At 33.8% G+C, this 18,058-nt stretch overlaps 2 protein-coding genes and 1 long non-coding RNA gene across 4 annotated transcripts; 2 read left to right on the plus strand and 1 right to left on the minus strand.

Moving 5' to 3' along the window:
• The first annotated feature begins 3,790 nt into the window (after positions 1-3,790).
• LOC115696434 (uncharacterized) lies at positions 3,791-6,841 on the plus strand. The gene is made up of 4 exons (XM_030623336.1): positions 3,791-4,301; positions 4,389-4,730; positions 6,546-6,619; positions 6,704-6,841. The coding sequence occupies exons 1-4, from the start codon at positions 3,791-3,793 to the stop codon at positions 6,839-6,841; spliced, it is 1,065 nt and encodes a 354-aa protein (XP_030479196.1).
• A 795-nt stretch (positions 6,842-7,636) lies between these two features.
• LOC133039573 (uncharacterized) lies at positions 7,637-9,308 on the minus strand. 2 transcript variants are annotated; one of them, XR_009688708.1, is made up of 4 exons: positions 9,062-9,306; positions 8,688-8,799; positions 8,285-8,580; positions 7,637-7,843 (listed from the first exon to the last, which is right to left on the minus strand). It is a non-coding gene; the product is annotated as an uncharacterized LOC133039573 (long non-coding RNA). The 2 variants fall into 2 exon arrangements; XR_009688709.1 differs by having other exon boundaries at positions 7,637-8,580; positions 9,062-9,308.
• A 7,306-nt stretch (positions 9,309-16,614) lies between these two features.
• On the plus strand, positions 16,615-17,391 carry LOC115696435 (uncharacterized). Its single transcript, XM_030623337.2, has one exon. It carries the CDS (start codon positions 16,615-16,617, stop codon positions 17,389-17,391), a length of 777 nt encoding a protein of 258 aa, XP_030479197.2.
• Positions 17,392-18,058: the final 667 nt, after the last annotated feature.

Genomic DNA, 18,058 nt, shown 5'->3' on the forward strand with positions numbered 1-18,058 from the left:
GGAGCCGTACACAGTTAATTTTGAAGACTAGAAAAACAGCATATAAAAAGTTTATGGTTAATTTTATGTATTTTTTTAGAGGAGATTTATTTCATGTAATCATCATACTACATTATTATTGATGATTATATTAGTTGAATTTCTAAAATTTGGTAAATTAATTTTTCAATACTAAAATTACATTTTTCTGTGATAAGAATTTGATATATTTTTTTTATTGATTTTGACAAATAAAATAAAATTATATAAGAAAAAAATGATGCATTATTAGTTCTTAAACAAATAAATTTTGGAAAAAAAAATATAAATTTAGATATAAAATATATATATTTTTTAAAAAAAAAAAGTTGGGTCAGATCAGATCCGATCCGTATAAGGCGGGTCAAATCAGATCCGATCCGAGTATCTAATCCAGCGGGGCGGGGCGGGGCAGATCCGTGTATGATCTGGATCAGTTCGGATCAGAGTTGGATCAGATCCGACTCGCCCCATTGACATTCCTAGATTTACTGCTTAGGTAAAAGATTTAATTATTGAGAGTTTCGCTTTGATTACATACAATAGGGAGATAGGGATAATTGACTGCTTTAGCTTTATCTGCGGGATTAATAGTTTGATTGGAAACTAAAATTACATTTACTAATAAGAATAAAGAATGATTATTAAGGGTGGAGAATAACCTATAACTATTTTCTCATATCGTAGTCTCAATTATAATTTGTTTTTATTTTCTTTTTATGCTATTTAATTACAACTCAAAACCCCCCTTTAAAATCTGTTTGATAGTGAATAATAAATTAATTAGAGTTCTCGTGGGATCGGCATGTACTTGCTTTTATACTGAAATAATTAAAAGCGTTGAAATTAAAAAATAGTAAATTTGATACTGTATATGACACACATTATTTACATCATGCAAGGTGAACTGATCATTCTCTCTGATCGCATTGGTTGATGTGTCCACACCTTTTCTTTATGCAATTAATAACACTTTTTGCGATTAACAGTACGAGAGTGAAAACAAGTGTACACTTGCATCAAATAATATTTTCCTATGAAGGTTGGCTCCACTTGATAACTTTTCACGAGACTGTACTCATATTTCTAAGAGAAATTCGCATTATAATACTATCAAAATGTATTGTTTGTTTCTGTTTCTGATATTGAGTCAAACTGTAACAAATAAATAAATATGATTGGAAATAACAATAAGGTTTTCACTTTCTTTTAAGCTCATTCTATAACACAACTACAACCAGTAGTTGGTGAGGAATAGTTCAATCCCATTATTTATTTCTTCTAGTCTTAGATGTTTGGTATGAGGTTCAGATTGATAGGAATGAGAATATCAGGTAGATCTTACTTTTTATATTAAAATGACATTAATGTTAAACCCCTCTAACACTTAGGGGCTCTTTGTAACGCATTAATGTTAGGAGGGGAAAGGTAATCTTAATGATTACCCTATTTGTTATGAAGTTTTAGATTTTTTAAGCCCTTTAATGCTTTTATGGTAGTATTCTAACTACCCTGAAAAGGTATAATATTGACCCCTTAAAAAAGTTGGGACTCAAATATTCCCTCAGTTATATTAACGTAAGATTAGAATTTTTATTAAATAAAAAATCAAATTTTAAATCTGAATAAAACAGAATACGACCCGTAAAAAAATTATTTAATGCTCTTTCTTTTGCCATTACTATTATCCATCATCTTCTTCTCCTTACTCATTCGAACAATAATAAATTAGCACAGCTTTTCTTTCGAAATTCGGCATCGCACTGCTCCCTCATTCTAGCTTCGGTCGCTGGTTGTTACAATTTGAATTTTGTTCATCATTTGGAATAGGTTAGTGAGTTCTAAAATGTTGGCTTTCTTAAAATATACTGCACATGTATATGTAATTTTTATATATATAAATTGGAATTATTGGCATTGAAATTTTTTCTAATGTTAATATATGATATCCATTATTTAAGGAGTTGGGTCCTCTTTCTTTCCGAATCCAACAACGGCAGTGAATATATATATATATATTTCTAAATCGTTTTTTTTTAAGACTAAATCGTTGTTGTTATCTTAATATATGTATATATATATATTATGTATATAATAATATAATAATATATACACTTTTAAATCCTTACTTAAATCTTTATATATTAAAAGTGCCTATCTAACGGCATTTTTTGGTTTAACATTCTTGGTTTAACAGAATATACTTAAAAGAATATTCTGTTAAATTTAACGATTAGGTTTGATCTCCCGTTAAAAAATAAACCCAATAATTAAACCAAAAAATTAAACAATCTTTTAAATAAACAATCTTTTAAATTTTAATAATCTCTTTTTAAATTAAAAAAATCATCTTAACCACATATCTCTCTAACAAACCTATCTTGGGAGAATATTAATAATTTTTTTATTTATTTTTTAAAAAAGAAAAATATAGATAAAATATCTAGAAAAGATAATATAAAAGAAGATTGATTGTGTTGGCTTAGAGATTTTTGGGCTTGGGCTTAAAAAAATAATAATAAAAAAAATAAAATGGGCTGTAATTAGTATTTACCTTATATGTTTGTGCTATTTTTAGTTTTATTTTTAATTTTACCACCAAGAGGAGAAGGTTGAAAAATATTAGAATATGAAAATATTATTGGTGCTTATTAGTAATTTGCAAAGAATGTGAAAGTCTATAAATATATAGTTGTGTAGTTATAATTAGATATGAAATGAGATAATAGAATTTTTTTCAATTAGAAGATTAATGTACATTTTACTATTAATAACATACATTATTATAACACAACTATGTTTTACTTACTAAATATACTGACACATATTTTATTTTTATAAAACAAATCGTTCAAATAATTATACTATTTTAATTATTAATTAAAATAAAAAAACTAAAATATTAAATAAAACTAACACTACGTGGCTTGGCACGTAACAATCACCTAGTATATATAATATATATGTGTGCATTAACATAAAATTACCTCTTATAATAATATATATACTTTTAAATCGTCAGTCATTTTTTTTTAAAAGCAATTATCAGTCATTTAATAATATATATATATGCATTAGCATAAATCAAAATACATATTAATATAAAATTAAAATAATTATTCTATTTATATTTCTACAAAGTCATCATCAAAATTAACATTTCTAAAACTATATACAATTATAATAAAAGATTGTTTTGCTAAATAAATTATTGAACCTATATAAAAAAGATATAGTAATAAACAAATCTATACTCATATTTAATTGATCCTTTTATCATGCACTATTTTTGCCTAATTGTTGATTCTTCAAAATTTTACTATAATAATATAGACACTTAACATAAAATATTTATCTCTTAAAACTTTATCACTTTCTCTTAACAACATATATTACATATATAATTATTTATATATAGCATAAGTGATCTTCAAAATTGGTAAAAAAAATCATTCTTGTAACAAACTAATATAATTACTTTGCCAAAAAAAAAAAAAAAAACTAATATAGATGTAATTTATTTGCAGGTATGACTCAACTTTCTCTAGCCACAAAAAAAAAAAACTTATAGCGAATTTAGGACAATTGATAGAGATCTTAAATGAGATGAAATTATTGTTCACATTTTTCATTTTTATGATCATTTATAAGGACTGAGTAAATGAAGAAAAAAAATATGAGTGGAACTTCTTTATGTAGGCATCAAATCCGTCAATTAAATTATTATAGAATGATTTATGAAAGTGACTTAGCATGCATAGAGAGTACTCATATGGATAGAAGAACATTTACTGTTTTATGTCATCACCTCAAAACCACTGGAGGATTGAAGGGGAGTAAAAATGTGGATGTTGAAGAAATGGTAGTAATTTTTTTACATATAATAGCTCACGATATTAAAAATAGAATTGTGAGACGTCAATTCACACGTTCTGGTGAAACTGTTAGTAGAGATTTCAATATGGTGTTAAATGCTTTGTTACGTCTTCATGGTGTATTGCTAAAAAAACTTGTGGCAATTCGTGATGATTGCACTGATGAAAGGGTGAAATGGTTTAAGAATTGTCTAGGGGCTCTAGATGGGACATATATTAAAGATAATGTCTTAGCTTTAGATAGGCCTAGATATCAAACCAGGTTGAACGAAATTGCTACTAATGTATTAGGAGTAGTTTCACAAGATATGCAATTTATTTATGTTTTGCCTGGATGGGAGGGTTCAGCTGCTGACTCTAGAGTTTTACGAGATGCTATAAACAGGAACGGATTTAAAGTTCCACAAGGTGAAATTATTTTCTCTTTTGTTAGTTATTATTTATTGATACTCATCTTAAATAAGATTTCTCACAATTATATTTGATAAATTGTAGGATATTATTACTTATGTGATGTTGGGTATCCTAATGGTGAAGGTTTCTTGACACCTTATAGAGGACAGCGTTATCATTTAAATGATTGGACACACCCTCCAAATAGTTCTCAACAATTTTTTAACATGAGACATTCATCTGCTAGGAATGTAGTTGAAAGAGCATTTGGGTTGTTGAAGGGAAGATGGGCAATTCTTAGAGGTCGATCATACTATCTTGTAAAAATTCAATGTCGCATCATTCTAGCTTGTTGTCTTCTTCACAACTTGATTAGAAGAGAAATGCATATGAACCCTTTAGAGCACACAGATCGTGATAATGGCAATGATAGTGACGAAGATGGTGATTATGTAGTGTTCAACGAAAAAAAAGTTATTATTATTATTATTATTATTATTATTATTATTATTATAACTTACCTCCTTTATAAGCCATTCAAAATGTAAAGGAATAAAATAAAAAATGATAATAATAATGAAAAAAAATAATAATAATAGTATGATAAAAATGGTCAGTCAAGATGAGAGTAAAAATAGGAGATATTTTCTCCACTCTCACCACTTATACGTTGAGTGGGTGGTTAGTAAAAAAAATAAAAATAATAAAAAAAAAAAAAGAAATGGTCTCTATAAAAGGGAAGAGAGGCAGCATAAGAGGAGATTTTTTGGATTTTATTTTTTTTGGGCAGTTTCAGAAGTAAACGTAAGAGTGAAACAGGAGAGAAAATAAGAAAGAGAGAAAGCTTTGTGCATAAAATTTTCATCTGCAAGAGTTTTTACATTGTAAGGGATAGGTAAAATTCTTTATTCTTTGCTCTTCACTTTAAATCTTTCTTTGCTCTAATGAATTTTTCTCTTTTATCTTTGGTCCACTTTGATCTAGGCTCTTTGAGCCACAAAAGATCTTCAAAAGTGAGATATAGCCAAGAGATAAAAGGAAAATTCTCATTTTTTTACACCGTTATACTGCTAAAATCAAACCAATATTTTTCTTATATTTTTCATGGTCTACTTTGATCTAGGCTTTGCTTTAGCCACAAAAGATCTTCAAAAGTGAGATATAGCCATGGGAAATATATGAAATCTTAAAAAAAAAAAAATTAATACTGTTATCCTGCTTAAATTAATTCAAGATTTATATATTTTTTATGGTCCACTTTGATCTAGGCTTTTTAAGCCATAAAAGATCTTTAAAAGTGAGATATAACCATAAAGAATATATTAAATCATAATATAAATTAAACGAAAATGTCATGCTGCCAAAATTCTAATGTGATCAATTTTTACCATATAGTAAATACCTTCTCAAAAAAAGCACTACGATTGCAATATGATCAAAATTGGTTGTAAAATTCTCGTGAAGTCCAAACCTGAAAAGTGATATATAATTTTGATTAAACTTATATATATACATATATATATATATTTCTTCTATATATTATAGTCCAAAATTTGTAAGGGTTTCAAACCAATCGGACTGAGAATGGAACCAATAATATAAGTATGCCTATATAATAATCGTTCATGTATGTATATATTTATATATATTGTGTATACATCATCATATTGTATGATGAAGAGACTATAAGGCTCAAGGTCATTCATTATATATATGTAGCATAACTGTATAGGTAATAGGTATATGTAGTGGGTATTGAAGTGAGAGAAAATTTTGTTGTCAAATAGACCCATACATAGACCCATACGTGCATGTCAAATATAATATGTGTGTTGATTGTTGATTGATTAAATTTAAAAGGATGTGAATGAGAAGGACTTACAGTGTAAAGGAAAGCGGAATGATGTTTTCTTCTATTTTACTGATATAAAACACTTGCTTTTGTATAAAAGTATGTATATCTGTGTTGTACGTTGTGTCAATGGAAAGATATATATATATATACTAGTTAGAAGTTACGTGCCGAGGCACGTAAATATTAGTTTTATTTAGAGTTTAATTTTTTATTGTTTTATTTAGATTGTATCTAAATGTATAATCATGCGAATGATTTGTTTAATTAAAGTAATATATGTGCTATTATATTTGGTTAGTAAAATATAATTGAGTATATTTAGGTCATAACAAAATAATACTTGTTATTTACTTATAGAAAATTTAGAAGACACAATCTGTTTCTCAAAATGTAATTTTTTGTAGCATCATTAAAGATTTGGCATCATCAATATGTTTTGATGAATCACAAAATCCCAGAGACGGATGAAGACTGCCAGGTGCTTTAACCTCAGAAATATTCGCCAAAAAATTAATTAAATCTTCAGATATTTCTTTAAGTGTTGAACGATCATTGGTTGCAGGAATTTGGTCACTTTCCCGAGAGTTGCTTGCTTTTGATATCTCTGTTGCACGCTGTACAGCAAACTATGATAAGTATGGTATACCCTACTTTAAAATTTGAAGATTTGAACAATAAAACTATTTCAAGGATAACATGAGCAGCAAAGGAAACATCTTTCTCAGCTAGAAACAGTGGGAAAATGTATATGTATGTTGAACTTACGTAAACAACCTTCGCAAGTTGTTCATCAAGACGTTGCAGATTCAACGAGATAAATGATGCCTGAATAGAGAAAGTGAGATCAGGAAGACCAAGGAAAAGAAAGTTTATAGGTGGATGAAAAAAAAAAACATAATAAGTGCAGCAAACGTGGCCAAAAAGGTCACAACCGAAAGACAGACCACAACTAAGCAATTAAATGGAGACATGACATTTATTTTAATTCTTTAAATTTCTCTGTGAACTCTTACAACATAAAAAGTTACTTTGGGTAGATTGTTATTAATACTAAAATAGTATTTTAAGGTTGCATTACAATTGCTAAATAGTTGTGTACCAAGTTAAAAATACATTGTTATTAAGGTTCCTAACATATTGGTTTCTTAAAAGTTGAATAATATTTTTTTAAGTTGTATGAGAGATACAATATATTTAAAAAAAGTTCATTATAATTTCATAACAGATTTGGTGTTTAGATTAAGAAGCTTTCGAAGCTTTCGCATACATGTATAGTCTTTTTAACATTACATAACAGTTGCCTCACAGTTGTGTGCCATGCTAAAAATATAATTCTATTAAGATTCCTACCATATTACTTTTTAGAAGTTGCATAGTAGATTATTTTTCTTAAATTGAAAGCCCAAAAAAATATATTTAAAACGTTTATTATAAGTTCATTACACTTTTGGGGTTAAGAAGTTTTTTGGAATAATCTTTCAACATTGCATAACAATTGCAAAAATAATTGGGTGCCATATAAAATATACATTGTAAGAATTAGCTATTATCAACTTGAGGAGTTAGAATACAATAAATAAAATATATTGCCTCAGGTTGCATCCTTGATTTATCCTCCACAACAAAATTATCATCTCCAGACCATGCCAAGATGCCCTCTCCCGTGACTGAAAGCAAAGATCCAACTGCTTCTCTAATTCACCTATCAAAAGTTGCAAAAAAGTTTCCGATATGGCAGTTCAATTAGTACAAATTCAAAATACTTCTCCTAAACAATAAATAGAGAAAAATATCAGTGATTATCACAATGAAATTTGTTCTATTTCTTTTTCAATATAAAGTTTAATTTTGTTCTTAATTAAGTTGATGTCCCTTTATATTTTCCTCCGAAATGTTTTCATTTAAATATGATAGTGATTGCAATATTGGGTAGTCACCCACATCTATGGCAACCCTAAATACTAATCCTAAGTCATCTTGTTCATGTCCAGTTATACATTCATAGTCAATGATCAATTATGCCTTTAAATTTATCAAAGATTAAACTCTTAGAAAAAGGGAAAAAAAAAACCAGACAATCCCTAGAATAATTAAAGAAAATATCAAGAACAAATACGAAAAAGAAAGTCATAGAGTCCTTCACCAACTACATCGATCTCAAAAAGGCCGCCATGAAAGACCTCGACATCGAATCAATTCTGACATTGTTTCCGTTCTGAAAAAAGCTAGATCTATCAGATCTAAGCTCGAGGAGATGGACAGAGCAAACGTTGGGAGAAGATACTACACCGTTACATAATTATTGTAATGTATATATAAGTTACTACTTAATAAATTAATAGTTAGAAAGATTTACTTGAATTCCCGGAGATGGTCTAATATTAACCAGCAAATTTGACCTGAGGCGTATCTTCTTTGGAAAGGCTTCGCCATTCTCACCTAATATTATATATAATTTACAATGCAATTAGAAACACTCCTCTTGCATGCAATTATATAACATAATAAAAAAATTGGAGTGAAAGTAATGTGATAGGTGTACATACCACAGAAATTCCTTGTATACTATAAAATTATGATTTATTTCTCAAGTACAAGTATGTTTATTAAGCCCCACCTAAACACTTTCCACCTAAACACTTCTCAATAAATAGTCGCCTGCACAAAATCAAAGGATCCAACACCGAAATTCTCTTTTAATGATCAACCACTTGAAAACCATTTCAAACTCAACAAGATTCTCCAAACCACTTCAATTTAAGGAGCATACAGATCAAGAACAGAGTACAGACAATTTTTTTTTATTTTTTTTCATTTTTTCCTCCTAATAATGAGTAAGACTAAAATCGAGATGAGCATGGATCAAAATCAAAACGAATTCAATTACGATCGAAATTGAAGAAAATCAAAAACAAAAAACCTGATTGTTATCGTGGCGTATTTGGGTGTGTTCCCGCTCTATTACGGAGCTTCAGAACTGTCATTGCTGATAAAAACGGCTCCCAAATTGATGTGAGAGAAGAGATTGAGATTGAAGAAGATGATGATAGAGATGAAACCCAAATAGTTTTCGTTTAGAAAGTAGGAATTAAGAAACCAATTCGTTTTCAATCGTCGACAGAGTGAGAAACAATTTGTTTTATTCTCTACTCCTAATTTTTAGCATAATTTGTTATTTTTGGGATGTTAACGAAATGTGTGTTTTTTTTAATAAAATAATGTTATGTTAACGGAATGTGTGGTTTTTTGAATAAATTTTTGTTAAAAAAATAATATAAATTAATTGGGAATATTCTGTTAAAGTTAACGGAGGAAACAAAACAACATCGTTAAACCAAGAATTGCCGTTAGATAGGCACTTTTAATATATAAAGATATACAAATATAAACTTATTTAATATCTTTAAATCTCTATAATTCAAATTGAATTATAAGATATTGATATTATTCGATAAGTTAAATATCTCATACATTATCATATTATTTTAAATCTTAAAGTGATTTAGATTTAAGATATTATTCAATATGGGATAAACGATTATCATTATTCTTCAAATTTTGGAATAGATAATTAAATATCAGTCAAATAATCTTTTTATTTCTAAAAAAAATAGAAAGATTGCAAAACTGAATTTCATCACAAAAATAAAGTGGTAAAATTCTAAAATTTACAAAAGATATAAAAAGATCTCCAAACTCAAATTTATCACAAAAAGTGGTAAAGTTCTAAAGCCATACAAAATGGCACAAAATTCCAAATGAGCTCACTAAAATCAACCAATCAAAGAGGTCATTCACCTCACTAAATGTCAAAGAGGTCATTAACCTCACAAAAATCTCAAAAATGGTAATTTTACCTAAAAATTAAAAAGTGCACTAAAATTCAAAGCCATAACAAATTAAATGGCATTCCAAAGAAAAAGAGGTCATTCACCTCATAAAAAATTAAAAACTCGGAACTACGTTTGACTTGATTCCTATAAAAGGATACGTAGGCAACTTAGTTGCTAAGACTAAGTGCAGTCGCCAATACCGCAAAATGGTATAAAACACAACTCTCCAAATTCCATAAAAGGTCATACACTTGGGAATTTTTCCAAATTCTCAAAATAGCACAGGATTCCTGAAAGTGGTCATCTACTGGAATCCTTATATCCAAATTCTAAAATACCGCATTCTGAACTACAAGTGGCTTGATCCTTCACAAAGAAGGTATGTAGGCAGCTCGGTTAATTAAATGGACTGAGTTCAGCTGCAATTCCAAATTTACCCCAAATTTTCCCCAAATTATTTTAATTATTTAATATCATCGTAATTAGAATCAAAGGGTATTTCCTTTATATGAGAGGATTGTAATTAAGAGATTATTCTTATAATCTTGGATGGGTCGAACTTAAATTAATAAACTCTTATGCTATAAATTCAGCATAGGTGAAATTGTTTTTTGTATTTATTTTTAATATTCTAAATGTGAAATTTTTGCTTAACATAATTTTTGGCACGCCCGGTGGGACCCATTCTCCTTTTCATCTCCAAATATGATGACTATTATTCAACTTTAACTTTCTGGTGCTAATCATGTTTACTGTTTTCAGGAAAAAATGGCACCGCAAGTCACGGTTTACTTCCACAAGTTACCAACAACCTCCTCTGCCCAAGGAGGAAAAAAGAACCGCTTTTTGGCAGCATTCTCTATTGATCGAGCACCCATTTCATGCAGGGTGCCTGAACCAATAAAGAATGTGAAGACACTTACACCAGCTAAAAAGGCTGGAAGAGGAAAAGGTGTGAAGAATGTCCCTAAGACTGCACAGGCCTTAAGAGGCAAGGCAGCAAAGGGCTTTAAAAAGAGGCAAGCCTGGGCAATGAAAAGGTTTGCAGCAAAGGTTGCTAAGACAGAAAGGAGGCCAACGAAGATTGGCTCCCCCGTAATGATCCAAGAATGGGAGCGTATCTTGATTGGTTCCGTTCCTATTTTCTTGCCTACTGTCGCCTCAGTGATGGTTACCTCTGCAGAGGAAACTGAGGCAACACCGACTTCTCAACCTCGGAGAGGTAGGAAGGCAACAAAAGGGAGGAGAGGAACAAACACTTCACCTTCACCAAACCCTCTTGAAATGAGGGAATTAGTAGGAGGCACCCCGATTAGGCCTCCGATCGTAATTTCTGTCAACCGCCAAGGTCAACAGGGGGCACACGCTGAGATCAATGAACACCCTTTATTAGATGAGGGGTGTAGGACGCCTTTTTCCTTCCCAAAGAAGGCTAGAAGCGATAGTGTAAGGGTTCCCAAAGCAAGCCCTAATTCATTCCGAAGAGAACATGGTGACTGGATGTTTCTCCAGGGCTACCGACCAACAAGGGTCACTTCAACTGATAAGCCTACCTCCTACACGGGCCCTGTAACTCGATCGAGAGCTCGTGCCATGCGTACAACTCCTATTCAGGAATCAGTGAATCCCTCTTTTCAAAAAGTTCAGGAAGAGGGGTGTTGTACATCTGAACACTCTTTAGAAGACACTCCCTTTATTGAACACAGTGAGAGGGTGTCTTCTGATCTCATTACTCAGTTCGAAGCACTAACCATTGGCAATGATAAAAATATGCTAGTGTTAGTAACTGGGACAATCAGTAATGAAAAGAAGATTCAGGAACTGCAAAGATTATTGGCTGAGAGGGATGAAGAAGTAGCCCGACTCTCAACAGAATTATCTCATCAAGTTAATATGAGACAAAAGGAGAGTGAGATTGGGCAACAATCCTCGTCCTCAATGCCGCCTGTAGGCAACACACAACCGCCACCACAAGGTGTGCAACCACCACTAGCTGGTGTCCAACCTCAACAGGACCTGAAGGCTCTTATCATGGAGGGTATTCGGGAATATCAGGCTGCAACAATGCCTATTCTTGGGTATCATAAGCCATACCTGGCTTACTATGATCAAATTCCATTTCCACCAAACTACATCAGACAAAAGTTTGAAAAGTTTGATGGAATTAATGGTTCTCCCCATGAGCATTTGGCCTATTTCACCTCTGCATGTGGTGAATCTGCCCAATCAGATGCACTATTGATCCGGCAATTTGTGCAATCCCTAAAAGAGGCAGCATTCACCTGGTATACTCAGTTACCCCCAGGATCGATAACTACTTGGGATGACATACAAAAAGCTTGCCTGGCACAATTCGTGAGCTCAAAGAAGACGATAAGTCTACATGACCTAGTGGAAACGAAGCAACGAATTAGTGAAAGCGCTAATGAGTTCATAACCAGGTGGAGAAACCTCAATCTCCAATGTCCAGAAAGGATATCGGAACAAGCGGCGGTTTCAATGTGCGCCAAAAACCTCAACCCTGAGGTGGCAACTTTTGTGGGTACAGCAGAACCCAAAACTTTCAATGAGCTCGTCTCGAAGGCCTGCAACCTTGAAATACAAATTTCTCGGCAAAGGGGTAGCAAACCCTCACTGAAATTCGAAAATAAAAAGCTATTCAAGAAGGGAGAATCAATGGCAACTTTTATCAATACCGGCAACAAAGATAAATGGAAGGCACGAGAGCCGCAAAAGAAATTAACTCTCAAAGAAAGGAAAGAAGTTAAGTATTCATTCGACGATGATGATGTCAACCAAATTTTCGATGAGTTGTTAAAAGCTAAGGCAATACGACTCCCCGAGCCGAAACGACCCAACGAGGTTGGTATGACAAATGATCCAAATTATTGTCGGTACCACCAAATTGTGAGTCACCCATTGTCGGATTGTTACATCCTTAAAAACATTATCGAAGGCATGATCAAGAGAAAAGAGATTGAGATTGACTCTTCTCTCGGGAAAGCGACAACAAATACAACTTCCTTAACCGAGAATGACCAAATACCAAATGATCCCGCACAAAGGGACGTAATTTCTGGGGCATTTGAAGTCGATAAGGAAGTTACAATAGTCCAAGCCCACTCAGACATGCCAAGGCCAGGAAACCCAAATATTCCTACATTATATGAGCTCATGACAGAGCCTAATCTAGAAATTTGGGAGGACTGGTATGATAGTGAAGAGGATTTAGAAAGTACATGGAAAACATGTACTCGGAAAAAGCCGACAAAAATTCCATCTCGGAAGCCATCTGGAAACTCCGGAGTCAAATTTCGGAGTAAACCAGATATAAAGGATCAAAAGAGTAAGAAAAGGATCGGCAAGAAAAAGGCCGTTTCCAAAAGAAACGAACCCGAACAACCAAAATGAAACCTAGTAACTCTGGAGGAGTTTTTACCAAAAGAGTTACGGGACAAGGCAGCTAGTTGTAATGACAGTGTGTCACATTGTTGCATGACTTTAACAAAAGAAGATCCTGAATCTACCTCACCTGAAAGTGAAAAAGAGGTAGATGAAATTATCTTGCAAGATATGCGGCGGAAAATTTTTGCAGAAAAGGAAAAAGAAGCGAAAAAGCTTGAAAAAGCTAAACAAGACCTTCAAAAGCCTTCATCTTCAGCCAACCAAGAATTCGCCTATGACTATCGAAGATGTAAAACCACTGGTGAAGATGAAATGACGCGAGCAAAATATGATATACTGGCTCATCTAAAGCGCATCCCTGCTCTTTTAAGTGTTTATGATGCACTGCAGATGTCTCCTGAGCATAGAAATGCACTTGTTGTCGCATTGACAAGTCCTGAATTTTATACGGAGAAAATAGAGCCAGTGGAACCTACATCACTTGAGACGCATACCTCTTGTATGGCATGCATAACTTTCGATGATAAAGATCGTCAGTTGGGAGCTGCCTTACATAATCGACCTCTGTACGTGACGGGTATGGTTGCTGATAATCGCGTGAGCCGCATCATGTTGGATTGTGGATCGGCTGTGAATGTACTCCCCTTAAAAACCTTGAGAGATGTTAGTTTACACCCACGTCAATTGTCTCCATCATCATTGACTATTCAAGGTTTTAACCAAGCTGGAGAAAAAGTAAGGGGAAGTATCACACTAAAAATTAAAATAGGCGAGTTAAATTCTGAAGCCTTATTTCATGTCATCGATTCAGATACATCCTACAATGTGTTGTTAGGGCGACCATAGCTTCATGAATATGGAGTCATTCCTTCAACACTCCACCAATGTTTTAAGTTTTGCAAGGAAGGCAAAGTCAAAAGTGTCAATGCAGACCTGAATCCCTTTTATGGGGAACAAGTGAATTATGCTGATGCAAAATTTTACAAGCCAGCTAATGTTACCATCTTGAAAGGGAAACCTGAGGAGAGGAAACGTCATGAAAGCTCAGTCGTACAAAACTCTCCACAAATTAAGCAACTATCCCTTGTGAAATCTCCTCAGTCCAAAGAGGAGAACTTGAAGGTATCTAACCAAAAACGAACCTTTAAGTATATCCCTAAAAGTCAACGAGGAATAGGGCAAAAAGCTTTGACACCGATCGAAGATTCGATGACAGCCCTAATGACGAGCTTTACTTTACCACTAAGGAAAATCGATCAGTCACTACCCAAGGGTAAAATGCAAATTTCAGTTTCCTTTGGTAAAGATAGCAAGAAAAATAAAAGAGTCATTACCCTCAATAAAACGTCCTCCACTTCTGTAACTCCGAAAACCTTCAAAACAGCGAAGAAAAAGGTTCATTTCAAGAAGCAAAAAGGAGTCACGATCCATCAAAATAGTGATTGTTTAAAAGCTTCTTTTGAACTAGACGAGTTAACAGTGGAGGAACAAAAAATGTTTCACAGCGACGATGTACCTACACCTTCCCCGCGGGTCTCAGTATTTGATAGACTTGAACCAAGCACATCCACTCCACGAGTGTCAGCATTCGAAAGGCTTGTTTTCCCAAGTGCTCCACAGTCAAAGGGAACCAAAAAGCAAAAATAGTGGGTGCCAAAACAGAAGAGATCTTTGAGAATTACTATTAAGGGGCATGAAACACAAGAAGATGGAGAAAATTTGGCTGAAGTCAATTACCTCTCTGTTGAAGAAAGCTTGCTTGTAGAAGATGAAGGCTCAAGCTCAAACCCTTCAGAAGATTTTATAGACATCTTTCAACCAGCACCTCAGGAATTCGAAGATGGAGGACAAGCAACTGTGGATGACAATAGAGATCAACCTCGGGACCGAGGATTATCCAAAGCCTGTGTTTGTCAGTGCTTTATTATCTGAAGAAGAGTTACCACAGTACATACAAGTCCTTTGCGAGAACAAAGATGTATTTGCTTGGTTATACCGAGACATGTCGGGGTTGAACCGAAAAGTTACTGTCCACAGGTTGGCAGTATCAAAAGATGCTACCCCTGTTAAACAATCTCAAAGAAGGATTCGACTAGAATTACTTCCCAAAGTCGAGGGAGAAATTGACAAGTTAAGAGACGGCCAGTTTATTCGGGAAGTTCAGTATCCTACTTGGCTTGCAAACATCGTCATATTGATGAAGAAAAATGGGCAACTCCGCATATGCGTGGATTATCGAGATCTTAATCGGGCTTGCCCAAAAGATGAATTCCCACTCCCCATTACTGAGTTATTAATAGATGCTACTACTGGTTTTGATGCCTTGTCATTCATGGATGGATTTTCTGGGTACAACCAAATCAAAATGGAACACGAGGACGAAGAGCTCACTACTTTTCGGACACCAAAAGGCATATTTTGTTATACAGTTATGCCATTTGACCTCAAGAATGCAGGGGCAACCTACCAAAGAGCAATGACCACAATTTTTGAAGACATGATGCACAATACTGTCGAATGTTATGTCGATGATCTAGTGGTCAAAACAAAAGAAAGGACGAATCATCTTGACGATTTAAAACGAGTCTTTGACAGACTCAGGCAACACAATCTCAAGATGAATCCTTTAAAATGTGCATTTGGGGTAACATCGGGAAAGTTCCTCGGGTTTATCGTCAAACATCGAGGAATTGAAATCGACCCTGCAAAGATCAAAGCAATTTTGGAAATGCCTCCCTCGCGTAATTTACGTCAACTACGTGGACTACAGGGAAAACTTGCGTATATTCGAAGATTCATCTCAAACCTGTCTGGTAGATGTCAACCCTTTTCGCGGTTGATGCAGAAAAATGTCCCATTTATTTGGGATGAGGCATGCCAAAATGCTTTTGAAAGCATTAAGAAGTACCTGTTGCACCCACCAGTGTTAAGAGCTCCAATCTTAGGAAAGCCATTGATATTATATATCACTTCACTCGACCATTCCTTGGGAGCCATGCTAGCGCAAAATAATGAGGAGGGAAAAGAAGTAGCTCTTTACTACCTAAGTAGAACTTTAGTAGGGGCAGAACAAAACTACCCTCCAATCGAGAAAGTGTGTTTGGCCTTAATTTTTGCCGTCACAAAACTATGACACTATTTGCTCTCACATCCTGTGACTTTACTGTCAAAAGCTGACCCGCTAAGATATATCCTATCCAAGCCCGTGTTGTCTGGACGACTCGCCAAATGGTCCATGATGTTGTCAGAATTTGAAATCAACTTTGTCCCGCAAAAAGCAATAAAAGGACAAGCTTTGGCTGATTTTCTGGCAGCACACCCAATTCCAGATGATATGGAGTTGCGAGAAGATCTTCCTGACGAAGAAGTCTTCACAATTGATACTTCATCATGGCAATTATATTTTGATGGGGCAGCAAGAAGTAGTGGGGCAGGTGCGGGAATTGTCTTTGTGACACCGTCAGGAGGTCTGATACCTTATTCTTTCCATATTCTAGCTATATGCACAAATAATGTAACAGAATATGAAGCATTAGTTATCGGCCTCGAAGTTGCACTCGAAATGAAAATACAATCATTGGAGGTATTTGGCGATTCTCTTTTGGTTATTAAACAAATGAGTGGTGAATTTGCGGTCAAGCATGAGAATTTAGTCCCTTATCATGAAAAGGCTAAACATTTGCTTGGCCAATTTCAAGATATAACTCTAAATCACATCCCTAGATCAAAAAATGGTAAAGCTGATGCATTGGCTAATTTAGCTGCATCACTAATACTTCCTGAAGAAAGGGATATCCAAATTACCATAGGGGAACGGCATGTATTATCCCAATCTACGGAAAGAGTTGAAGAAGAAAATACAGTCAACTTAATAACTTTCCTGGATAGTGCAAATGAAAATGATTGGCGTCAGCCAATCAAAGACTACATCCAAAAAAGGAGTCTTGCCAGAAGACTTGAAGAAAAGAGTGGATGTAAGAAGAAGAGTGCCTCGATTTGTGGTCTTCAATGACACATTATACAAGGGTTCATTCGACGGGATATTATTGAGATGCCTCTCGATAGAAGAAGCGGCACATGCACTTCAAGAGACTCATGCTGGTACATGTGGCGCCCATCAAGCCGGCCCAAAATTGTCGACTCAATTAAAGCGGTTGGGTTACTATTGGCCTACTATGGTTCAAGATGCAATTAATTTTGCTAAATGTTGTAAGTCATGCCAATTACATGGAGATTTCATCCATCAACCCCCTCAACCACTCCATCCTTCTATACTGTCATGGCCTTTCGAAACTTGGGGAATGGACGTCATTGGTCCTTTTACACCACCCTCTTCCAAAGCCCATGAGTATATTTTGGCCATCACAGATTACTTCTCTAAATGGGTCGAAGCCGTACCACTAAAAGAAGTACGGGCGGAAGATGTCGCTGATTTTATAAGGACCCACGTAATTTACCGATACGGGGTTCCTTCAAAAATTATCTTCGACAATGCCCTTTATTTCAAATGTAAGGCGATGGTCAAGTTGATGAACAAATACAAATTCAAGCACAGTTTCTCGGCTAGCTAAAACCCGTCTTCAAACGGTCAAGCAGAAGCATTTAACAAAGTGTTATGCAAAATCATGAAGAAGACAGCGACAAAGAATAAGAGGAATTGGCATGAACGCCTCCTAAAA

The sequence above is a fragment of the Cannabis sativa genome, chromosome 7 (assembly GCF_029168945.1).
Source record: "Cannabis sativa cultivar Pink pepper isolate KNU-18-1 chromosome 7, ASM2916894v1, whole genome shotgun sequence".
Lineage (NCBI taxonomy): Eukaryota > Viridiplantae > Streptophyta > Magnoliopsida > Rosales > Cannabaceae > Cannabis > Cannabis sativa.